The following is a 25,429-nucleotide window of genomic DNA, read 5'->3' as shown; positions in this document are numbered from 1 at the left end:
ATCAACCTGGTCAATGTGAACCATGCGTCTACTAAAAATTTAAAAAAAATTAGCCAGGCATGGTGGTGGGCAGCTGTAATCCCAACTACTCGGGAGGCTGAGGCAGGAGAATCCTTGAACCCAGAAGGTGGGGGTTGCAGTGAACCGAGATCGTGCCACTGCACTCTCTCTTGGTGAGAGAGTGAAAGTCTGTCTCAAAAAAAAAAAAAAGTATGTTTTACGGACACTCAGGAAGACTGGTATTTAATGTAATCAGTAGCAAATACTTTTACAAAGTGATGAAGTCTTTGTGTCACAAATAACTCCCTTCCCCAAATTACTCTGTGTGGTTAGTTCTGATTTCACTGTACTTTGGGTTCAAGCTATGTATCTGGGAGAAAGACATACGTGTCATTTTTCATAATATTCATCAAATGAAGAACTTTGGAAGGATATGCAGGAATCTAAAATTCACTTGAGGTCATGAGGCAGATCTCCCACAGGGGGTTTCCAGATGTTTACTGAAATAGACGAGAAGAGAGACAGAGGTCTCTGCATCGTGTCTCAGATCTGAGTGAGGCCAGTTGTTAGGAAAGAAATTAGGTCTGGAGGGCCATGGACCAAGGCCTACCTCTCCTCAGCTGCCCCACAACTGCCTCTCTGCCCTAAATGGGTAGCTGAAGGGGGAAGAGAAAGAAGAGATAGAAAAAGAAAGAGAGAGAGAGAGAGAGAGAAGGCAGGAGCAGTAGGAGGGTGTGGATGCTTGGGAGTAGCTCACACCTGCTGCTTTTTGATTAGGGAGTGTATTGAAAACCACCCTGTTCAGAAAGCTCATGCCTTGGCCTCACTCCCCTTGTCTTGGCTGACAGGACAGCTACACACTCAAATGCCCCTAAATGCAGGTTTGAGGACCCTCCTAGGGCAGGATGACACCTGGGGACAGGCAGAGCAGCAGTCAGGCAGCAGAGCCAGGCCAGCTGGGGAAGTGTGCACCCTCAGAAACGTGGCCGGGCGGCCCTGTGGCAAGTGTAAAATGCCCACCATCATGGTGCCTTGACAGTCAGCAGAAAGTGTGGGGTGTTATGTTTCCCCTATGACTTCATCCCTCCCCCCAAATAATTATACTAACAACCCTAAGAGCTGTCATGTCTGAGGCATCTAAGCGGGTCAGATACTACATACCTTATTTCACTTACTTCACTGAAACCCCATGAGGCAGGGGTTTATTTCCCTCATTTTACAGGGAGGTACTGGATCTCACAGGGGTGTGGGCAACTGCCAGGGGTCTCGCCCTGATTGTAGGTGCAGGGCTGGCTGTTAGCGTCAGGTCCATGTGACTCAGGTCAGGAGCTCAGAGCCCCTGTGCTGCCACACAGCCCTCAGTGTGTTGCACTGTTGCCATGGGCAAGCTCTCCAGGGTCTGGCAAGGATGGTGAAGTCCGGTCAGAGGGCAGATGCCAGGCTGTGACCCTGGAAAGGATGGTGAAGTCCGATCAGAGGGCAGATGCCAGGCCTCACGGCACAGCTGTTGCAACAGAACCTGAACTGGAAATTGGGTTGCTGCTGTTGTTTTTTAAAAAATCCCCTGCATCTTAAACTAAGCTAGGTAAGCCACATAGACTAGCTTTCAAGATGTTGGGTCTCCGGTAGATCCCAGCTGGTCTTCAGTTTGTATCTGCCACTCACTGCCCTGCGTCAAATACTTAAGGTCTTTGTGCCTCATGTTTCTCATTGGTAAATTCCCTGCAGGCTGTTGTAAAACAGAATGAGATGATGCTTACCCAGAGCCTGGCCTGAGAGCTCAGTAACCAACCGTTCTAAGAACTGGAGGAACAGGCTATAGCTTTAGGCTTTCCTTTCTGCCCTGGGATGTTCTTCCTGGCAAAACAACAGCACTGAGTCTGCTCTCCTGGTGGGTTCCATCAAAGCATTAACACTGAACAGCAACGAAAGAGGGCGTGGAGCTCTTCCTTCTGGACCGAATGCCCGAATGCACTCTCAAGTTTGTTGCAAGAACCTGAGAGCTCATTACCTGCCTTGGCTGTGGAATAGGCCCATGCCAGTGCCTATGTCTTTCTGTTCTATCCCCTGAAAGTCAAAACAAAAGTTTCTCCTCTTGATATAGGAGGTGGGCCTCGGCTCTGGAGGTGGGGCTTGGACACCAGACTAGATTGAGGACTAACTAAAACAGAGCTGGGGTGAAAGCAGCTTTGAATCAAACATGTTCACCAGTGAGACACATCAATTTACTGTAGCCATGGCAACACCTGGGCATTACCACCCCTTTCCATGGTAATGACCCAATGATCCAGAAGTGCCTACCCCGCCCCTAGAAAGTTCTGCATAAACTGCCCCTAAATCTGCATGCATTAAAAGTGGGTAAAGTTGCCTTGCACCTGTAATCCCAGCACTTTGGGAGGCTGAGACAGGTGGATCACCTGAGTTCAGGAGTCCGAGACCAGCCTGGCCAACATGATGAAACCCCATCTCCACTAAAAATATAAAAATTAGCTGAGTGTGGTGGTGGGTGCCTGTAATCCCAGCTGCTTGGGAGGCTGAGGCAGGAGAATCACTTGAATCCGGGAGACAGAGGTTGCAGTGAGCTGAGGCATTGCACTCCAGCCTGGGCAACAGAGCAAGACTCCATCTAAAAAAAAAAAGTGGGTATAAATACAACTACAAAATAGCCCTGAGCCACCACTCCCTGCTTAGGATAGCCCTCCTCTGCAGGAGCAGTCATGGAGTTTAACACTGCCTCTTCAATAAAGCTTTCTTCTACCTCTGGCTTTCCCTTGACGTTTTTCCTGGGCAAAGCCAGGAACCCAGCAGGCTAAGCTTCACTTTTGGGCTTGCCTGCCCTGTATCACTGGCTTCCTTCTGAACCCTCCTCACACTAAGCAAATGCAATGCCTTTTCCCCACTCCCTTAGCCCTTTCCAAGGTCTGGGCTGGGTTGCATTCAGCCAGTGTGGTCACCGCCTTCACAGTGGCACAGCTTGCTTGGGGAACTCACTGATGGCTGCTGAGGGGAAGGCATGGGTTGTGACATGTCCTGTGAGGTGCTATCATGAACATGTAATATGAAATCAGCTGCAGGCTGATGCCATGTGGGTAGTACCCTCCCATGTGAGGGTATGGCCTCCTGGGCAGGATCCTTATTCTCCTGGAGCACAGGAACAAGGTGCGAACAGGCAGAAGGCCAGGTCCCATGGCTGCTCTGGAAGGCTGACCAGGCTCTTCACACACACTCCATCGACCCTCCCTCACCATCTGGCCCCACTGTAACCTCTGCCGACGGGCTTCAGCCTCACTCCACCTGCAAATGTTCTCAGGGAGGTCACCATACGCTCCAAATGACCAAATCCAGTGTTTACAACTCTGCCCTTGCCTGATTTGCTCTTTCTGCAACATCTGGCGTCATGGACCCTTCCGCATTTTGGAAACCATTTCTTTTAGGGAACCTGTGTGACAGTTTTTTCCCATATTCTCTCCTACTCCTCTGGATGCTTTCCTTGGTCTCCTTCACTGAGTTTTCTTCCTCCTCCTGCACAGAATAACCTCCGGGGTTCCTTTCTGTCTCCCTTCCTGCTCTGCCACTCTTGGGGCATACTCATTCCCAAACGTGGCTTCTGTTATCACCTCCCAGGTCTCTGTTTCTGGCCTAGACCACTCTGTTGAGACCTTGTATCCAACTGCCTATTAACGAGCTAGCTCCTTATAGGCCTTTGGGGCTCAACACGAACTCAGTATCAGTGATCCCCAAGCTGCTCCTCCCCCAGCATTTCCTCCTGTGGTGAACTATGCTACCATCCATCTGGTCACTCAAGCTAGGAACTTCCCTCCCTGTTTACCTTATGTACAACTGATCACCATGTCTCATCTACTCCACCTCCCAGGCATTTCTGGACTCCTCCCTCTTCACTCCCATAGCCATTGCCTCAGTTTAGTCAGTGTCATTTCCCTGGGTTGCTGCCATAGCCTCCTATGCTGTATTCCTATGCCCCACATTCATTAATTACCAGAGAAGTCTTTCTTTTCTTTTCTTTTGTCAACCCAGCTGGAGTGCAGTGGCGTGATCTCAGCTCACTGCAGCCTCTGCCTCCCAGGTTCAAGCAATTTTCTGCCTCAGCCTCCTGAGTAGCTGGGATTACAGGCACCCACCACCACACCCAGCTAATTTTTGTATTTTTAGTGGAGACGGGGTTTCACCATCTTGGCCAGGCTGGTCTTGAACTCCTGACCTTGTGATACACCCGCATCAGCCTCCCAAAGCGCTGGAATTACAGGTGTGAGCCACTGCGCCCCGCGCCGGGCTACCAGGGAAGTTTTTCGAGAGCACACATCTGGTAGTGCTTATCCACTCAAAGCTTCCACTGGGAGTCCATCACCCTCAGAAGACTGCCTCAATTCAGGGTCTTCCTGTTTGCTTGTCCGTTCACTTATCTTACAGGTAATGAACCACAGGTACCCTTTGGTCCATCAGCCCAACCTACAGGCCACAGCAGGCCTTGATGATTTTCCCTACAGTTTCGCTTCTCCTAATTCCAACTGCTCCTAAAGGTGGGAATCAAGTGTTGCCTCCCCAGGAATATTTGCCCTGACCCCCATGCCCTGCCATCTTTATCAGAATCTGGACCCTCCCCTTTGCACTATAGGCAAAGCTCTTTCAGAGCAATTATCATACTACATAGAGAGAGTTGGTTTATACCAGCTTGTGATCCAGGGATCAAGGGCTGGTATTGCATCCTTCTATCTCCAGCACCTGTCACTGTACCTGTCACATAATAAATGTTGCAGGTAAAAGTAAAGAACGGCCAGGTGCAGTGGCTCCTGCCTATAATCCTAGCACTTTGGGAGGGCAAGGCAGGAGGATCGTTGGAGCCCAGGAGTTTGAGACCAGCCTGGGCAATATAGCAAGATCTCACCTCTGTAAAAAATTTTAAAAATCAGTGGAGCATGGCAGTACCTGTAGTCCCAGCTACTCTGGAGGTTGAGGTGGGAGGATCACTTGAGCCCAAGAGGCGTAGTTGCAGTGAGCCGAGATTGCACCACTGCACTTCAGCCCAGGTGACAGAGCAAGACCTTACCTCAAAAAAAAAAAAAAAAGTAAAGAATGAAGAGAAGGGATGATGCTGAAAAGCTAATGCAGACATAGCTACTTAACAGAAACTGTCATTCAGGGTCAGACCAATGATTAAACAGTCTAATGTTCCAGTCCTGACAACAGTTCCAATGAAGTTTTGGTGGGAGGGGATAGAATCACAACATTTAGAGCAGGAAGTGTTTAACATCCTCATTTGATATAACTCAGAGAGGTGAAATGGATTCCCTTGATCACATAACTCATTAAGACAGAACTAGGCCAGGCAGGGCAACCCACGCCTGTAATCCCAGTACTTTGGGAGTCCAAGGCAGAAGGATCACCTAAGGTCAGGAGTTCAAGACCAGTCCGGCCAACATGAGGACACCCTGCCTCTACCAAAAATACAAAAATTAGCCAAGCATGGTGGCAAGTGCCTGTAATCCCAGCTGCTCGGGAGGCTGAAGCAGGAGAATTGCTTGAACCCAGAAGGTGGAAGCTGCAGTGAGCCAAGATGCCACCACTGCACTCCAGCCACCTGGGTGACAGCATAAGACTCTGTCTCAAAAAAAAAAAAAAAAAAAAAAAGGAACTAGAAGAGCCTGGGAACTTGGCTACCATTGGCATTGTGCTGCCCCTGATGGAAAAGGTAGGTGTGTTCTCTAAAAGCTCCTAAGTCCCTTGGAAACACATTATGGGCCTATGCAAGGTGGTTCAGGCGGCTATAACAAAATACTTTAGACTGGGTAGTTTATGAACAACAGAAGCTTATTGCTTACTGTTCTGGAGGCTGGAAAGTCCAGGATCAAGGCGCCAGCAGATTCAGTGTCTGATGAGGGCCTGTTTCTCATAGATGGCATCATCTATGTGTCCTCTCATGGTAGTACGGCAAACACATGGCAAACAAGCTCCCTGGGCCTTTTTTTATTAATATAAGGGCACTAATCACTCCCCAAAGGCTTCACCTCTTAATAGCATGACCTTGGTGGTTAGGTTTTAACATACAAATTTAGGGAGGACACAAACATTCAGACTATAGCAGGCCTCACAGTCCATAATTATTTTAACATCTGTCTTATCACATTTAGGTGATGAATATTCTTAGAAATAGCAAATGAACTGAATTAACAAATAACAGCAAAAAATCATAGAAAATTGTGAATGGCTCTCTTTGTCTAAAAGTTTATCCTTGTATTGAACACCCGAATTTGTACCCTTGGGTGTAAATTTAAAAGTATTCCCTTTTAAAATGTGGTGGAGCTCTTAACCAAACACTGTTGGGTTTCAAAGATAACTTTCTTCTCATCAAATTCTTCCATAGCTGCCTGCCATGAAGCTGAGCTGTCTCTTAGTCTGCATCTTGTCCTGTTTAATCTCAAGTGGTATGTGGCTATTAAGGACAGTCTGCCTGGCTGGGCACGGTGGCTCACGCCTATAATCCCAGCACTTTGGGAGGCCGAGGCGGGTGGATCACGAGGTCAAGAGATTGAGACCATCCTGGTCAACAAGGTGAAACCCCGTCTCTACTAAAAATACAAAAATTAGCTGGGCGTGGTGGTGCGTGCCTGTAGTCCCAGCTACTCGGGAGGCTGAGGCAGGAGAATTGCTTGAACCCGGAAGGCAGAGGTTGCGGTGAGCCGAGATTGTGCCATTGCACCACTCCAGTCTGGGTAACAAGAGCGAAACTCCGTCTCAAAAAAAAAAAAAAAAAAAAAAGACAGTCTGCCTAACGCCACATTCTTTCTTCTAGAACATGGTTATTTGTTGAGCGTGTAGTATGTCATGCATCTTTTTTAAAAACCTCAGTTCTTTTTTTATAAAGCTCAGTTCTTGGCTTCGGATTGTTATAAACAATCTCTCCTTTTTCCTTTCTAGAAATATTTATTATCACTCTAAAGAATTTACATAATCCCTGACTTCAAACTGTTCCAAGTAATTGTGGAGATAAGACTTATATACAAATGTCTTGTGTAATTTTAAATCGTCACACATGCAAATCTTGGGGTTTCCTGTAGGGACAGGCTTCTGCAGGTGGAGAAGTGCATCCTTGCTGGCGCCAGCTCCTAATTTATTATGCAGTGATGTACAGCCCTCTAGTGGGTCTTTAATGCAACATTAAAAAAAAAAAAAAAAGAAGTGGAGGGCAATGAATCATGGCTTCATTCATTCATCCATTCATTTGATGTACAAATGCGAAGTGCCTGCTTTGTTCCAGGCACATTTTAGGTGCTGGGAATACAGCAGTAAATCAAACAAACAACAACAAAACCAGATGCATTAGTTACTGGAGACTAAGAAGATGGAGAACAAATTTGGGATAAAGATCAGGAACTGGATTTTTGCCATGTTAAGTTTGGGATACTCATTAATCTTCCAAGTAGCTTCTTTTTTTTTTTTTTTTTGAGACGGAGTTTCGCTCTTGTTACCCAGGCTGGAGTGCAATGGCGCTCTTGGCTCACCGCAACCTCCGCATCCTGGGTTCAGGCAATTCTCCTGCCTCAGCCTCCTGAGTAGCTGGGATTACAGGCACGCGCCACCATGCCCAGCTAATTTTTATATTTTTAGTAGAGATGGGGTTTCACCTTGTTGACCAGGATGGTCTCGATCTCTTGACCTCGTGATCCACCCGCCTCGGCCTCCCAAAGTGCTGGGATTACAGGCTTGAGCCACTGCGCCCGGCCCCAAGCTTCCTTTAAAAATTATTTACATGCTGAATGCAGTGGCTCACACCTGTAAATCCCAGCATTTTGGGAGGTGGAGGCGGGTAGATCATTTGAGGTCAGGAGTTCAAGACCAGCCCGGCCAACATGGTGAAACCACGTCTCTACTAAAAATACAAGAATTAGCCAGGTGTGGTGGCACACATCTGTAGTCCCAGCTACTCAGGAGGCTGAAGCAGGAGAATCTCTTGAACCTGGGAGGTGGAGGTTGCAGTGAACCAAGATTGAGCCACTGCACTCTAGTCAGGGTGACACAGCGAGACTCCAATTCAAAAATAAAAAACAAAAAAAACCTAAAATTAAAAATTAATCAGGCCAGGTGTGGTGCTCATGCCTGAAATCTCAGCATTTTGGGAGGCTGAGGGGCTTGAGCCTGAGAGTTCAAGATCAGCCTGAGCAACTTAGTGAGACCTTGTCTCTACAAAAAGTTAAAAAAAATTGGCTGCGCATGTGACCAGTGGTCACAGCTATTCAGGTGGCTGAGGTGGGAGGATTGCTTTGAACCCAGGAGACTGAGACTGCAGTGAGCTGTGATCAGGCCCCTGTACTCCAGCCTGGGCTATAGAGTGATACCCTGTCTCAAAATATAACAATAATAGTAATCAATGTGTCTATGGCCACATATAGAGTGTCTGTGGGAGAAAACACAAGTGCAAATACACTCTTATTTGAGATTTCACCAAATTTAAATGAAAACTGGTAACATGAGCACAGTTAGCAAGAAAAGTGTGCAGACAGTGAATTAGACCAGGGGTGTGGGGAGAGTGATGATAGAGAAGTTCAAGGGTTGGTCCCACTCTTACAGAGCTGCTCATCTTAGTTCTCTGTTTAAATGTAATCATCTCAGTTCTTCGTTTGTTTTCTTCTGAACTCTTACTACCATTTGTCACAGTTGAGTTTCTCTGTGTACTTAGGTTACATCCATCTCTTCCACCTACAGGACTATATGTCTGTCCTATTCACTGTGGTGTCCTCAGCATCTGGCACCTGGCTGAGCCTCAATTTATACTTGGTGGAGGATGAATTTTCTATTTAATAAGGCAGATAACATGAGAAGCTAGTAGGATAGTCTAGTATAATACTAAATGAGTAAAAACAAAGTTGATTACTCTTAAGAGTAATTAGAAGATCATAGTGGGTTAAAGTCAATCAGGAAAAATTTCAGGGAAGAAACTGGGAATGAGCTGAGATCTAACAAATAGATGGAATATGAAGGAAAAAGGAAAGAAGTTATGGGGGACAGAATGTTCCCTGTAACCTGTCCCTGTTTAACTCCCACATGCTCCTCAGCTCCCAGTGTCTCTTTTTTTTTTTTTTTTAAGATGGACTCTCTTAATGCAGTGGTGTGATCTCAGCTCACTGAAACCTCCACCTACTGGATTTTAAGCAATTCTCCTGCCTCAGCCTCCTGAGTAGCTTTAATTACAGGTGCCTGTAACCACGCCCAACAAATTTTTGTATTTTTAGATGGGGTTTCACCATATTGGTCAGGATGGTCTTGAACTCCTAACCTCAAGTGATCCGCCTGCCTCAGCCTCCAAAAGTGCTGGGATTACAGGCGTGAGCCACCGTGCCCAGCCCAGTGTCTCTATATATTCTGGTGTCTAGTGGTCTCTGCTGGGCTGCCCCACCCTCATTCATGATGTGGGCTAACTCTGGCCAACCATTAGGATTTGTCATGCGATTCCTATGCTACTCTTTTTGTTTGTTTGTTTTTGTTTTGAGACAGAATCTTGCTCTATTGCACAGGCTGGAGTGCAGTGGTGCGACCTCAGCTCGATGCAACCTCAGCCTCCCGAGTTTAAGTGATTCTGCTGCCTCAGCCTCCCGAGTACCTGAGACTACAGGCGCGCTAGCATGCCCAGCTAATTTTTGTACTTTTAGTAGAGATGGGGTTTCACCATATTGGCCACACTGGTCTTGAACTCCTGACCTCAGGTGATCTGCCTGCCTTGGCCTCCCAAAGTACTGGGATTACAGGCATGAGACACCATGCCTGGCCTCCTATGCTACTCTTTATCATTGTCTTTGTGGCTCTGCTGTTTTTTTTTTTTAAATGAAAACCCAGCATGTCAATGCCTATCATTATACCAGGCCCATAGCAAATGCTCAATAAATACTTGTTGAATGAGCATGTGTGCCTAGGAGCCACATTCCATACTTTTGGGATGGCTCCTTCCCATCTCTCTAGTCTCTGCCTAGAGCTAGGACATTTGAAAATTGAGTACTTGAGGGCCCAGTAAAAATTCTTGCATAATTATTAATAAGGGGCTTTCTCAGATTTTTATTTAACAAAGCTTTATTGCATCCCTTCTCTATTACAGGACTTATGCTGGCTATAAGCAGTTTGGAGTTCGGCTACTGTGAGACCCATGTAAACAAATAATAAGTTTGTTTTATGTATAAAGTGGTCTATGAACACTGTAGAGGATTGACTGTTCAAGTATCCCAGAGAGGCTTCTCAGATTAGAGGAGAGAAAGTTGGAATTGAGTCTTGAAGGACATGTTGCGTCCTCTGGACAGACATGTCTGGAGTGGATAAGGGAGTGAGTTAGACAATATTCTAGACAAATGCAATAACAGGTGCAAAGATGGTGGTGGTGGTGGTGAGGAACTGAGAAAGTGAGCATTTAAAGCAAAAGCAGAAGTGGCCAGAGAGAAGGTGCAGGACTGGATTTGGGGCAGGGTTACCAAAGGGCTCTGTCTTACACAGTTTCGTGTTGCTATAAGAGGATACCACAGACTGAGCAATTTATAAACAACAGTTTATTTGGCTCATGGTTCTGGAAGTTAGGAAGTCTAGGATCAAGGAGTAGCATCTGACAGCAGCCTTTTTTCTGGGTCATAACATAGCAGAAGGCATCACATGGTAAAACAGCAAGGGAAAACCAAACTCATTTGTATAACCAGCCCATTCTCAAGATAACCCACTCCTGTGAATACATTAATCCATTCATGAGGGCATAGCCCTCATAACCTAGTCAATTTAAAGGTCTCACCTCTTAACACTGTTGCATTAAGGATAAAGTTTTCAACACGTGAACTTTTGGGGGATACATTCAAACCACAGCAAACTCTATGGATACTAATCTGTAAGAGCCACAAAAATAAAAAATGATGCTAATTAACACAGCCACTTGCAGTGTCTTACATAACTTTTGAAACCTAAATTGGTCCTATTCCCTTGAGGTAAGACAGTGCCCTTGAATGTTAATTTAAAAATTCTCCTGGCTGGCAATTCCAATTATCTTACGTTATATTCGGTGCACGTAATAAGTCCCTTATTTTTTTAACATAAAGAGCTTTTTAATTCTTATTAATAGAAAATCAGGTTTCTTTCAATCCTATGCTGAACAGATATTTAAAGAAAACTGGCAGTTTACGCACTGCCAAATGACTAGCTTTCTGGTAATGTACATATTCCCCCAATAAGCCCTGGATGGAGGCCTCTAGGTGCTCCCTCCCTGGTAAACATGGGGCTGTTCATTTGGCTAGGTAAGCTGAGAACCTTGGTTTGTTTGGGTGCCTAAAAGAGAGTCTGTGTTCTACGAAGCATTGTCAACAGGGTTAATGATGTGTTTGGCACACATAAACGGGACAAGACGTGTAAAGTGCTTGGTCGGAGACCGACTGCATTTCTTTTTTTTTTTTTTGGAGAATGGGTCCTTGCTCTGTGGCCCAGGCTGGAGCGCAGTAGCACAATCTCGGCTCACTGCAACCTCCGCCTCCAGGATTCAAGCAATTCTCATGCCTCAGCCTCCCAAGTAGCCGGAATTACAGGCATGCACCACCATGTTGGTTTTTCTTTTTTTGGTGGGGGGCATTTTTAGTAGAGACGGGGTTTCGCCATGTTGGCCAGGGTGGTCTTGAACTCCTGGCGTCAAGCAATCTGCCCACCTCAGCCTCCCAAAGTGCTAGGATTACAGGCGTGAGCCACAGCGCCTGGCCTAATTTTCGTATTTTTAGTATAGCCGAGGTTTGCCATGATGGCCAGGCTGGTCTGGAACTCCTGGGCACAAGCAATCCACCCGCCTAGGCTTCCCACCGTTCGTGAGCCACCGCGCTCGGCGGGGAGACTATTTCTGATTTGTATTCAGCCCTCAGCATCTCCTCAACGTGATCCCACCTCAGGTTCAGGGTGCTGGAACCTGGAGCAAGAAGGGCGTTGTGCCGGGGAGAGTAGGTGGTGTGAGGAATCAGAGTGCAAAGGTCAGAAGACAGTTGGTTGAAGCGGTGTGCAAAGGAGTCTGAGGGGAGGTCCTTAGATCTTGCTTACCTTGGCGATCTCTACCAGGGGGCTGGAGTTGCCGAGAGGCTGCAGCTACCACTTCCTTTCTCCCGCCTTCCCTTTGGTTTAGCTCCTCCCTTTTCTCCCCAGAGGTTAAAAGCCGACGCCGACGCGGTTGCCTAGCGACACTTTTCCCAAGATGCCTAGGATATTGTTGTGTTCTTCTTAGCCAATCAGAGAGGCGAAGCGGGCTCAACGCCTGCCAATAGCCTGCGAGGCCATGGCCCGCGACGGTTAAACGGGGCCAAAGGAAGGGGCAGCGGGTTAGTGCTACTCTGGGGTTTCTCCGTTCGGGTCGTTGGAGCTCCCGATCCCTGGAGCTCCGCACTTGGGGACGCAACTGCGTGAGGCAGCGCGACTCTGGCGACTGGCCCGGCCATGCCGTCCCGGGTTGAGGACTATGAAGTGCTGTACACGATTGGCACAGGCTCCTATGGCCGCTGCCAGAAGATCCGGAGAAAGAGTGACGGCAAAGTGAGCGTGGGCCCTTCCCTGTGCCCGCCCCTGCTTAGGTTTCATTGCCCCGGGGCGACCACCCTGCGCCGCCGAAGGGAACCGAGAGGGCTGGGGAAGTGGGTTCCCGGAAGACTCAGCTGTCTTTCCTGGGTCTGCATCTGACAGCCTGTCCTGGGTCGCTTAAAGGATGGGAGACTGCGTCGTTTGATACACATTTATACATATTTCCATCTTTTCCCGTTTGTCTCCCAATTCCTCTCTTTCTCCTGCTTTGGCTTGCTAAGGGCCTTCCATTGGTGACACGTAGCTAACACCTGAGGTGTTTTTAGAGCTCTAAGAATGGCCTCTGAGACACAAGAAAGGGGCAGGACCACCAGAACCCGAAGCTTTGTATCTGCAGTCAGATTCACTCAAAGCACCCATTATTCGATTATTGGATTCATATTTCCCACTGTATGTAGGTAGACCTTTTACGGAAAGTAACACTGGACAGCAAACTGCCTGGCTGCTGACGGAGGAATCCCTATGAAGTTCTCTCGCCCTGGGTGGAATGGGGCAGGGACTTTGACCACCTCCAACCCCATTTTGACTCAAGTACCTTTTTGCCGACTTCCCACTAACAAACTGAGAATAGGGGTTGGGGAAGGCCTCATGTGCCTCATTCTTCCCTTATTTTCCCGCAGCATCATTTACTGCTTAAAAATTAGAGGAAGATTATGGAAGTAAACTCAGAGCTCCTTAAGTTTATTGAACTAAATTAGATAATGACTTTGATTGTAGGATATAGTTAAAAGGGAGGTCATTTTTTAAATCTTGGAACTTTCATTCTGTGTTTTTGGGCATAATGAGTTCATTCATATCTTGGAAATTCTTTTTTCAGATATTAGTTTGGAAAGAACTTGACTATGGCTCCATGACAGAAGCTGAGAAACAGATGCTTGTTTCTGAAGTGAACTTGCTTCGTGAACTGAAACATCCAAACATTGTTCGTTACTATGATCGGATTATTGACCGGACCAACACAACACTGTACATTGTAATGGAATATTGCGAAGGAGGGGATCTGGCTAGTGTAATTACAAAGGGAACCAAGGAAAGGTAAATGCAATCTTTTAAAAATGTAGCTGAAAATGGGTGGGTCTAGTTTCATTTGTTTTAAACATCTTGTTTTAGGATCAGTAATATGGAAGAGTGGACTTGTATTTGTTTGGTAGGTCCATAGGACTTTAGAAAATTCCCAGAGAATCAACACCCATATTTTATAGCAAAATAACAATTTATAGGCTGAGTGTGGCGGCTCACACCTGTAATCCCAACACTTTGGCAGGCCGACGCAGGAGGATTATTTGAACCCAGGATTTCAAGACCAGCCTGGGCAACATAATGGGACCCTGTTTCTACAAAAATTAGCCGGGTATGGGGACACGTGCCTGTAGTCCCAGCTACTTGGGAGGCTGAGGCAAGAGGATTGCTTGAGCCTGGGAGGTCGAGGCTGCAGTGAGCCATGAACGTGCCACTGTACTCCAGCCTGGGTAACAGAGAAAGATCTTGAAAAATATCAATCAATCAATCAATCAATAATTTATTTCTCTATTTGTACACTAGCTAATTTATTTCTCTATTTGTACACTAGCTAATCTTTTTGCAGTGATTTTTTTAGAAGTTATGTGCTATATGATTGCTTTGCTTTCAGGCAATACTTAGATGAAGAGTTTGTTCTACGAGTGATGACTCAGTTGACTTTGGCCCTGAAGGAGTGCCACCGACGAAGTGATGGTGGTCATACTGTGTTGCATCGGGATCTGAAACCAGCCAATGTTTTCCTGGACGGCAAGCAGAACGTCAAGCTTGGAGACTTTGGGCTAGCTAGAATATTAAATCATGACACGAGTTTTGCAAAAACATTTGTTGGCACACCTTATTATATGTCTCCTGTAAGTATATCAGAATTTAGATACTTTTCAAACATCTTTTTATTTATTTTTTCTTTTAATTTTTTGGAGATGGAGTCTCGCTCTGTTGCTCAGGCTGGAGTGCAGTGGTGCGATCTCAGCTCACTGCAAACTCTGTCTCCCAGATTGAAACGATTCGATTCTCCTGCCTCAGCCTCCTGAGTAGAGTAGCTAGGACTGCAGGTGCATGCCACTATGCCCAGCTAATTTTTGTATTTTTAGTGGAGATGTGGTTTTACCATGTTGGCCAGGCTGGTCTCGAACTCCTGACCTCAGCCTCCCAAAGTGCTGGGATTACAGGCATGAGCCACCGCACCTGGCCAAAACATCTTTTAATGTTAAGCATTGTGAAGCAGGGAAATTGAGTTTTCTATTTGTTCAGTAATATCTAGAAGCCAAGAATTAATAATACTGTTATATTTTTCCACATGGGCCGCCAGACCAATGAAGTCTCTGTTTTTGTTTGCTGTTTGAGTTATGTGCATTAATGTAAATATGATGAAGACAAATTCCTAGTCTAAGGTTTACACTGTTTGTCGTCTCTCACTGCGTTCAATTTTTTTGAGCATCCATGCAAATTAAAGCATATTCAGTTCAAGCTTTATGGAATGACTACCACGCATTAAACTCAAGGATTACAAAAATGAAATGGATTTTGTCCCTGCCCTCAAGAGCTGTTTCCCAATGTGTAGATCCTGGTGATCTGCATCAGACTGACTTGGAGTGTTTGTTTAAAATGCAGAGTTCTGGGTCCCAAACCCAAACCCAGATCCATCCAGTGAATTTTGATCTCTGGGTAGGTTCTTGAACTCTGAATTTTGCTTTTGTTTCAATGTTATACTTTTGATTTGGGACTTTGCATTTTAACAGACTCTAAATAATTCTTGTGCATGCAGATTCGGAGCTCAGAAAGTTTGCTCACTTCAGATAACATGTTTTTACAGTGTTAACTTTTTGTACATGTTATTTTTTGTTGTCTTTTCCTGAAATACCTTGCTGAGTCCACTCACCCTTTACCTATATTGCTGGAGATTTTGTTTCCAAAATATTTCACCATTTGTATGAATTATTCTTTCTTCCCTTTTGGTTATTTCCTTGGAGTGTAGCTCATAAAATTAAATTGCTGGGGTAAAAGGTATAAACAGTTTATGGCTGTTGTTAGATATTGCCTGATGGCTTTTAAATGTTTAAGTCAATTGGGATAGCACTAATATGTTACTATATGACATCTGAACAGATAAAGATGAAGAAATATTTATTAGCATTTTAGTAGTTCACCTTTCTAAGATTTTCCAAATCTTTAGAAATTATGTTAACAGAGCTGACTATAGTATAAAACTTTGTAAATTAATGATTTTTGTTTTGATTAAGATTAAAATGGCCAGAACAGTACCATTTTCTCACTGTATCAAATTTCAAATAGAACACTTTTAACATAAAAGATAATTATCCAGAAGTGGTTCTTGGAAAATTTGAAACCTATTCTTTTGTTCCTTTTCCCTCCTGCCCTTGTAATTAGAGTGGTTCAGACTAAGGCCCTGATTGTCAAAAGGTGGCATCAGATTGACCAGTTGGACTTGAAAACACTAATCAGCCTCCTAGAGATTTGGGTGGTGCTTGCTTCTGTTCCCGCTATTGAGAATAAGAGCTCTGGTAGACTGTTGTTACTGTAGATGTGGAAGAAGGGCAAACATTAAAATAGGTAATGATAATATTAGTTACTTCTATGATTTGTGCAGTGGACTAAGAAAAAATATAAATGGATAATTCCATTAGCTATGTGTAGATCCATTGAAATGTGGACTAGATACGTATTTTGATTATTCTTAAATGTTCTCTAGTTCTTTTAAAATGGTGTTTCTTGATTTGCCTTGAGAGTGGAAGTCTCTCATATTCACCTCTGAACTGTCAGTGTTTAGTTTATACTAAGCACTTTTATTTGTGAATGAAAAATGAGTGAATGAACTATATATGACAGATTGTAGTGGAACAAGATCAATGCCTTTTTTCCATTATAAATTTGAAGATAAAGTGTAGGCTAAAAACTTTGAGGTTCTGTTTTTATCTCAGGAGTAATTTAATATGTTTCATAAGTTTCAAAACAAGATAAACTCTTAACACCTTCCACTTTCTTGCCCTTTTTTCCTGTATAGGAACAAATGAATCGCATGTCCTACAATGAGAAATCAGATATCTGGTCTTTGGGCTGTTTGCTGTATGAGTTATGTGCATTAATGTAAGTATGATGAAGACAAATTCCTAGTCTAAGGTTTGTACCATTTGTCACCTTTCACTGGGTTCAGTTTTTTGAACATGCATGCTAATGAAAGCATATTCAAGTCTGAAAGAATTGTACGTTGGGTAAAATTAAGGTAGATGGACAAGTTGAAAGAAACTATTCATAAATTAAAACTATTAGCCATGAGGCTGGGTCCTGACTGTTGAAGTGTCTTGGCTGGTTAGGTGCTTCCCTGTTAGACTGACACTTAGCTTAAGGGGGAGAGCACATAGGTCAGGCAGGTAAGGTAAAGCCACTGTAAGGATATGGAAGAAATGATATAAGCCTCAGGTAGAGGTCTGGGGATCTGTAGAGCAGGGAAGAGCTCCAATTATTTCCCTTTTTTCTTCTTTTCATTTTTTTCCCTTTGAAACTATTCTGTAGAGCAGTGGTTCTCAACCAGGGATGAGGGAAGCAAATTTGCTTTTCATGGGGCATTTGACAATGTTTGGATACATTTTTAGTTATTACAACTGGTGAATGCCCCTGGCATCTAGAGGGTAGAGGGCAGGGGGGCTATAAAATACCCTACACTGCACAGGACAGCCCCCCACAACAAAGAATTATAGAACCTCAAATGTCAATAGTGCCAAGGTTGGGAAACTTACTTATAGAAGAAAATCCCAGAAATAGAAACTTAAATACAAACTAGAGGTGAAACTGTGCTTTTGATTTTGTTCCTGTTGTATATTTTCATTTTTACAATTTGAAAATGTCTTTGTCGTCTTTTTCTTCTTCTCTTTTAATCCTAGGCCTCCATTTACAGCTTTTAACCAGAAAGAACTCGCTGGGAAAATCAGAGAAGGCAAATTCAGGAGAATTCCATACCGTTACTCCGATGAATTGAATGACATTATTACGAGGATGTTAAACTTAAAGGTAAAGATGATAAGATGATATATTATCTGTTTCTAGCTGTCAGTTAAGTGTTGGAGCATACATTCTCTGTTATCGACCGGTGGAGACTGAAGAAACATTAAATATACTTTCTTAGCTAAATATACTGTGTTAACACAAGTGAAGACATATGTAAATTTGGTAAATTGTACATCCTTGCTGGCCCACCTTCTGCGCTTTATTTCTCCTCCCACTCTGCCATACTAACAGATGGTAGCAAGGAAAGATTGCAAAAAGAATTCAAATCCTCATTCCCCTTGTCTTTGCGTACCTCATAGTGGCACGTGGTGAGGGAAGGGGCCAGAAATAAGACCCTGCCTCTAGCTCTAATTGAGAGATTAGAGACCAGAAGAAAGGGAGGGGTGATGGAGGGTGGAGAGAGGACAGCTAAAAAGAGAAGAGGAAAAATCAAAGAGATTACATGGAAAAACTCTGGCTATAGATGGGGAGGGAGATGTTCTGGGGATCAGGCTGACATAAGAGAAGAAGGAAAATGCTGTAGGATCACAGATAAAGAAACAGATGAAGTGACAGGATTGAGAGAAAGAGAGTATCTTGCTAAATGTAGTTTAAAGATGCAAGGGCAGTACTTCCCCTAAAACAGACCCTAGCAATGCTATCAAGCAGCAGCACAAGATGTGCCAAAGTACTTCAGGGACTGAACCTTCTTAGAAAGGTGAAAAGGGGAAAGGGGACAAAGGTAAGTTAATATCTGCATTACCTTGTGGACCCAGAACCTCATGAGTTAAAACCATCATTAAACTTATTTTTTCAAGAGTGTAAGACCTATCCATAAAAGAGTGCTTTCTTTTGTCTTGGAAATACATTTATGTCCTTTCATTGTAACTGCTGTCTTAGGATGACTATTCTGTTATGCAATCTGACTATAACACTGAGTATTTTTCCCCCAGGATTACCATCGACCTTCTGTTGAAGAAATTCTCGAGAACGCTTTAATAGCAGATTTGGTGGCAGACGAGCAAAGAAGAAATCTTGAGAGAAGAGGGAGACAATTAGGAGAGCCAGAGAAATTGCAGGATTCCAGCCCTGTATTGAGTGAGCTGAAATTAAAGGAAATTCAGTTACAGGAGCGAGAGCGAGCTCTCAGAGCCAGAGAAGAAAGATTGGAGCGTAAGTCTGAATGGGGGTCAAAGCAAAGCGGAACTATCAAGTGGGTTATTTTGATGTGTCTGAATATCTCTTTGAGCAGAATATTTTATACATACAGATCGTATTAGAAATGTAATGAATACTTGAGAAACCAAAATGTGCATTGTAGACTTTTAATAGTCAAGCTTGCTGGCACTTGCATGTTGGACGTCTTTCTCTGGGATCAGTTGCTACATATATATTATTGGGCCTTAACTGTGATGGCCCTAACATGCTAGCCTTATACTTTACCGCAAAGTTACTTTTTAATTTTTTGTCTCTACCATAAACACCCTAAGGTTTTCCCCCTATAAAAGAAGGTCTTAGAATTTGCTGCCTTCTATACTAAAAACCATGACTTTTGTCTTCTGAAATGGCCACTCCAGCAGAATTTCAGGTCTAAAATCCTACAGTATATAGATGAGATATGTTCAGGCAATTTAATTTTTTTAAACTATATTTGAAAATGAAATAGGGTCTCACTATATTGCCCAGGCTGGTCTTGAACTCCTAACTAAGCTCAAGCGATCCTCTCACCTCATCTCCCAAAGTGCTGGGATTACATGTGTGAGCCACAACACCTGGTCTGTTCAGGCAATTCAATAGAGAATCTAGGTACAAGATATTTCAAGTCTATAAATAATACTCTGGTGGGTATTAATGTTGACTTAATGGGTATTAACTGATTAGGTGCTAATTTAGTTTTGATGTTGAAAGTGTGTCTATTCCACCAAGATGAGAGCTGGTGGAATAGCAGGTATTTAGGGTTGTGTAAGGTAGCTACAGCAGTGAGGCTCTTCATTTTAACATTAGGAGACGAGAGATGGGGATCTGTTACCTGTCGCCCACATGACTCACCTGATTTCACTTCTGCAGCTTTATGCCCAATGCAGACTTTACGTAATGAACTATTGTATAGTCCTATGAGATATGCTTACTGTATAGGTACAACCTTTGCTTACTTGGAAACCTCTGTAAAAAGTAAGAAAACTTTTTCTTATAACTTTCCCCAGTGTTTCATAATTTCTTTCTTTCTTTCTTTCTTTTTTTTTTGAGACAGACTTTCACTCTTGTTGCTCAGGCTGGAGTGCAATGGCACCATCTTGGCTCACTGCAGCCTCCACCACCCGGGTTCAAGCAGTTCTCCTGCCCCAGCCTCCTGAGTAGCTTGGGCTTACAACGGCCACCACCACGCCCAGCTAATTTTTATATTTTTAGTAGAGACAAGGTTTTGCCATGTTGACCAGGCTGGTCTTGAACTCCTGGCCTCAGGTGATCCACCTGCCTCAGCCTCCCAAAGTACTGGGATTACAGGCATGAGCCACCATGCCCAGCCATAATTTTGTACAGCAAAATTTTGTGTTCGTGAGAGACTGAAATCTGAATGCTTTCTGAATTTGGGGTCACGAATAAATAGTAGCCTTTGTTATTAATACTAATCTTACAAACTACCGCCTAACTGAATTTTTTTTTCCTTTTATTTGGATGTGGTCATTTAACCAGAGGAAGGAAATGTTGTACTGTGAGGCCAGATCATGCCCTAACATATTGCCTATCTTCAGTGAAGAGCAGAGATGGCTTTAGTTTTTTGTTTTCCCAAATGAGTTACTCCCACAAAAGATGACCAAAGGTTGAAGCTAACTTTGTATTTGTTTAAAAAGTCCTTTGAAGAAAATCTAAAATAACATACAGCCTACTAAAATGCTCAGTTAAAAACTAGCACAATCAGGTTGACTGAGGCTTAGTTAGAATCCTTTCCCGAAACATTGCTTATCAGTATCAGGCACACGAGTCTTAGTGATAAGATAGCCAAATGTAAATTGTTTTATAGTCAAGGTCACTTGTTAATTTTTTTCTTTCTTTGTCCATTCTTTTTTTTAAAGAGAAGGAACAGGAGCTTTGTGTTCGTGAGAGACTAGCAGAGGACAAACTGGCTAGAGCAGAAAATCTGCTGAAGAATTACAGCTTGCTAAAGGAAGAGAAGTTCCTGTTTCTGACAAGTAGTCCAGGTATGAGAAGCAACTCGGTAAACAGAAACTGGTGCTTCAAATGAAGACATGTGCACCAGTGTTGCTCCCAAAGTGGCTTAGGTAGCCCTTTTCATTTACAAAGTCTCGCATTTTAAGACGGATTTCATTGAACATATGCATTTCAATGGAAGCAAAATTCTGTTATAGCAATGATTTACTGGGTTCACAGACCTGAGGCAATGAGTCATATAATTTCATGTTTGATTTTCTTTACCTTACCAAACTACATGTTTAGCATTTGATACTTATTTTTAACAATTAGGGGATTTATAAAACTATTGTGTTTCAGATTTTAGAGACATAAACCGCATTTCAAATATAGATCAACATTTTAATACTGGCATGCTTCATCTTTCTTAGAAATCATGGCTTAAAAGGCATGATAAGCCACCTCCAGGATAGGCTGTCACTTTTGAATCTTTGCTAACACCCTTTCAAGTTGAAACATATTTGTCAAAATTTGATTGTTTAATGTCTACATATGTTCTCTGCATTTTCTTCTGATATTCAGCTTTCTCCGGGCCCTGCCTTTGTGTGGCGTTGTCCCTTCACTGCCGCACCGAGATGTGGTTATCGTATAGACCAGTGAACCATGGTCTAACATTCTTTCTCCATTCCATAGAAACCCTCCCTCTAATTTAATCGATTCTATGTAAAATGCAAATTGTGAAACATTGTTTTGCTTGATTTCTTTATGACACAAAGTAACTACTGAAAGTTTGTGGTTTCAAAAGCTAAGCATCTGATTTTCAATATAATTTAGAGTTTTTATAACTACCTTATTCCATGTAGGACAGCATATATGAAAACTATTATTTCCATCTTTAATAAATTGAGATGTAATGTGATCAATTTAGTGAGCATTGGCAGCATTGTGTAAATGGAACAGACAAAAAAACCCTGCTTAAGTTAGATTGATGATCACAATAACATTGTAGTGATTACGTGATGGAAAGAAATGAAACCATTGATAGAAGTAGATGAAACAAGGGTTATAGGAAACTTTGGCTTCATCTCTGTTCAGGTATCTTCTTTTGTTCTCAATATTGCCATCTACCATTTCAACATTATAAAATTATTTAGGCTTTTCATATATTTCACACTGTAATCCATAAAGACAAAATAGACTTAAATAATGATTAGGGTGATAAAATGAGGATAAAATTTTACCTGGGTAAATTTCATGCATCAAATCCATTGCAGAGAATTACTTAAGACCCTATTGGGATGCACTTCAGTTAAAGAGTTTATTTACATTTTGCCCCGATAGTCTTTGAGCAAAGAATGAGCATAGCTAAGTAAGGATGATGTGTTTTACTTTATAGGATACACAGGTAAGTATGGGAATCTACTTATATGTGAATCATGGCAAATAGGAGCCATAGGAATCGAATATCCACTAGGGCAAGGAGACATTTTAGAGTATTGAGTGCTGAAAGTAGTGAATACATCAGAGCTATAAGGTAAACATCATATGCTGGGCGTGGTGGCTCATGCCTGTAATCCCAGCACTTTGGGAGGCCGAGGCAGGTGGATCACTTGAGGTCGAGAGATTGAGCCCATCCTGCCCAGTGTGGTGAAACCCCGTCTCTACTAAAAATACGAAAATTATCTGGGCATGGTGGCAGGCACCTGTAGTCCCAGCTACTCAGGAGGCTGAGGCAGGACAATTGCTTGAACCTGGGGGTGGAGGTTGCAGTGAGCCGAGATCACGCCACTGTGAATCATGCCATTGCACTCCAGCCCGGCGACAGAGCAAGACTCCGTCTCAAAAAAAAAAAATAAAAAACCGATAAGCATCAAAGCAGTAGGTTGCAGGTGCCATTCTGAACTCAGGACAGTTGGGAATATCCTCTCCTCATCCTTGGGCTACAAAATTCACACATGAGGAAGCATCACAAGTATATTGAGATCACAGCAGGCAGCAGTGTCTTTTTTTAAAGCAGTTCCTTTTCTATTTGATGAAACATTCATTCTTTTTTCTTCTATTTAATGGAAGAATTTAAAAAACCCTTTCTTTCTTATAAAACTATCCCATGAAGAACCAGGCGTGGTGGTGCACCTATAGTCCCAGCTACTCTGGGGGCTCAGGCGGAAAGATCACTTTAGCCCAGGCAGGCATTTGAGGCTATAGTGCACTACAGTTGCACTGTGAATAGCCAGTGCACTACAGTTGCACTGTGAATAGCCACTGCACTCCAGCCTGGACAACGTGGCAAGACCCCATCTCAAACAAAAACAAAAACAAAATAAAACTATTCCATTAGTAAGACAGTGTTGGCTTACAAATGTATAGGTATCTGTGGTAATAAAAAGGTGGATAGATTTGAAACAATGGAGATAAGGTCTACAGGCAATCCAGTTTGCTTTGAAGCAGAAGCGATGTATGAAGCAGGAAGTCACAGGACCCTTGGAAGGCAGTGTGCCTGTGTGCCAGCCTTTTCCATTTCTTCTGCCTGGAGCACTCTTTATCCAGATAGCCCTATAGTTTCTTACTTTAGAAATGACTGTATGAGGTTTCCTGTCACTACACCCACCACCCAGCGCATCCGTCTCCCTTTTCCAGGGTTATTTTTCCTAATAGCACATATTACCATCAAGTATTCCCCACCAGTCCTTGTTTATTTGTTTTTGCTTTATCTCCTCCTACTAGAATAGGGGGCCTTTGTTTGGTTCACAATGGCTCATCTTATAAGCTCAGTAAATATTTGAACATATTTCCTTCAACACAAAGAAAAAATAAAAAGATTCTGGCATCTGTAAGCCTCCAGCCCCCAGTAATTCTGTCAGCAGTTAATAGGGCTGCCACTATTAACTATATAATAATAAATACGATTATTATTTTTTATTTTTTCCATGTAAAAAATAGTTTACATTTTTTTACTACTCTTACTTGATTTACCTTTTCCACGCAGAATTTGTTTAGGTACTTCTGGAAACAAATTTCTGGCCCATTAAGATGCTTTGAGCTAAGTGTTCTTGGACATTTAACCAAAACTGTAGGTGATCTGTATTAAAAAATAAAAAATAAAAATAAAAAAACCCCTCTGCTTCTATACTTTTCTGGAGGTAAGATATTCTGCATAGAATATCACTTATTTTCAAGGATAAATAACATTGATTTCCAAAAGTTTTATATATTGCCCATAATCCTCAGTGTGTTTAACCTTAAGAGTAAAATTGATTGTTGATTGTTAAGAGAATAAAACTTAGGCTCCTTGATTTTGGGCACATTCCAATATTATCTTTCTCAATGCTGTGGATTAAAAGGCTGATTTCTGCCAGTCCTACACCCCTAACTTCTTATCCTGAGAAAAGAAAACAGGTACCTAGATTTCAAATGTGAGCCATAAGAGCAAATACTTTTTGATAAGTAAGTAAGTATAAGGAGTTGAATTCTGTTCAGGTAACTCAAAGACCTTTTTCTTTTTCTTTCTAAAGAACTTCTTAATCTTCCATCCTTAGTAATTAAGAAGAAAGTTCATTTCACTGGGGAAAGTAAAGAGAACGTCATGAAGAATGAGAATTCTGAGAGTCAGCTCCCGTCTAAGTCCAAGTGCAAGGACCTGAAGAAAAGGCTTCATGCTGCCCAGCTGCGGGCTCAAGCCCTGTCAGATATTGAAAAAAATTATCAACTAAAAAGCAGACAGATCCTGGGCATGCGTTAGCCGGGTAGAGAGACACAGAGCTGTGTACAGGATATAATATTACCAACCTGTAAAGACTGATACTCAAATGCTGTAGCGTTACATACTTGGTCCTATGAGCCATGCCTTTTTGTATAGTACACATGATATTTCGGAATTGCTTTTGCTGTTCTTCAGCAACTGTTGAACAAAATGTTCACATTTAATTTTTCTTTCTTCTTTTAAGGACACATTATAAAAAGAATACTTTTTTGGTTGGTTGGGCTTTTAATCCTGTGTGTGATTACTAGTAGGAACATGAGATGTGACATTCTAAATCTTGGGAGAAAAAGATAATATTAGGAAAAAAATATTTACCCAGGAGTAGCACTCACTGAAAAGTTTTAAATGACTGAATGATATGCTTAAGATTGTCATGTCTAGAGCAGGGCGTGGTGGCTCACATCTGTAATCCAAGCACTTTGGAGGCCAAGGCGGGTGGATCACCTGAGGTCGGGAGTTCTAGACCAGCCTGACCAATATGGTGAAACCCCATCTTAAAAAAAAAAGAAAAGAAAAGAAAAAAAGATTGCCATGTCTAAAAAAGATAAACACAAAAGAGAAGAAGAAGAAGAAAAACTAAAAAAGATTGTCAGGTTTTAAATGTTTTTGAGTCTGAGGTTTTAAATGTTTTTGAGCGTAGAAAACCTAGTTGGATGCAATTTGGTCATTAATACTATGATATCTTGCTTATAAATATTCCATTGTTCTGTAGTTCAAATCTATCTGCTTCATGAAAATTCATCACTGTGATGCCTGTATTCTTTTTTCCTTTTTAGTCTGTTTAACAGAATATGAGCTGGCTGTCATTTACCCACCTCTTTCCCACTAAATAAAAGAATTCTTTAGTTTCCCTGTATATTTATGTGTCTTGCATTTGTTGGTCTCTTAGTTGATGGGAGATGTGTTTATGAT

The 25,429-nt window shown here is 42.8% G+C and overlaps 1 protein-coding gene and 1 long non-coding RNA gene across 3 annotated transcripts; one reads left to right on the top strand and one right to left on the bottom strand.

The window, feature by feature from the left end:
• Positions 1-229: 229 nt before the first annotated feature.
• Positions 230-12,134, bottom strand: LOC118149554 (uncharacterized). Its single transcript, XR_008478019.2, has 2 exons — positions 12,055-12,134; positions 230-1,449 (listed from the first exon to the last, which is right to left on the bottom strand). It is a non-coding gene; the product is annotated as an uncharacterized LOC118149554 (long non-coding RNA).
• Positions 12,135-12,302: 168 nt separating this feature from the next.
• Positions 12,303-25,373, top strand: NEK2 (NIMA related kinase 2). 2 transcript variants are annotated; one of them, XM_008985265.5, is made up of 8 exons: positions 12,303-12,540; positions 13,403-13,620; positions 14,216-14,456; positions 16,628-16,710; positions 17,505-17,631; positions 18,561-18,780; positions 20,682-20,807; positions 24,294-25,373. In XM_008985265.5, exons 1-8 carry the CDS (start codon positions 12,445-12,447, stop codon positions 24,494-24,496), a joined length of 1,314 nt encoding a protein of 437 aa, XP_008983513.1. In that variant the 5' UTR covers positions 12,303-12,444; the 3' UTR covers positions 24,497-25,373. The 2 variants fall into 2 exon arrangements, with proteins under 2 accessions (XP_008983513.1, XP_002760596.1); XM_002760550.6 differs by having other exon boundaries at positions 24,270-25,373.
• The last annotated feature ends 56 nt before the right edge of the window (positions 25,374-25,429 follow it).

Source organism: Callithrix jacchus, chromosome 19 (assembly GCF_049354715.1).
Source record: "Callithrix jacchus isolate 240 chromosome 19, calJac240_pri, whole genome shotgun sequence".
In the NCBI taxonomy this organism is placed as follows: domain Eukaryota; kingdom Metazoa; phylum Chordata; class Mammalia; order Primates; family Cebidae; genus Callithrix; species Callithrix jacchus.
This window is presented reverse-complemented; position numbering and strand designations above follow the sequence as displayed.

Bases quoted from the DNA above. Each gene is read 5' to 3' on its own strand.
- NEK2 (XM_002760550.6), top strand. From the start codon at position 12,445: ATGCCGTCCCGGGTTGAGGACTATGAAGTGCTGTACACGATTGGCACA. The intron at 17,632-18,560 runs GTAAAGATGATA...TTTTTCCCCCAG, and splicing joins CGAGGATGTTAAACTTAAAG to GATTACCATCGACCTTCTGT. The intron at 20,808-24,269 runs GTATGAGAAGCA...TTCTTTCTAAAG, and splicing joins GTTTCTGACAAGTAGTCCAG to AACTTCTTAATCTTCCATCC.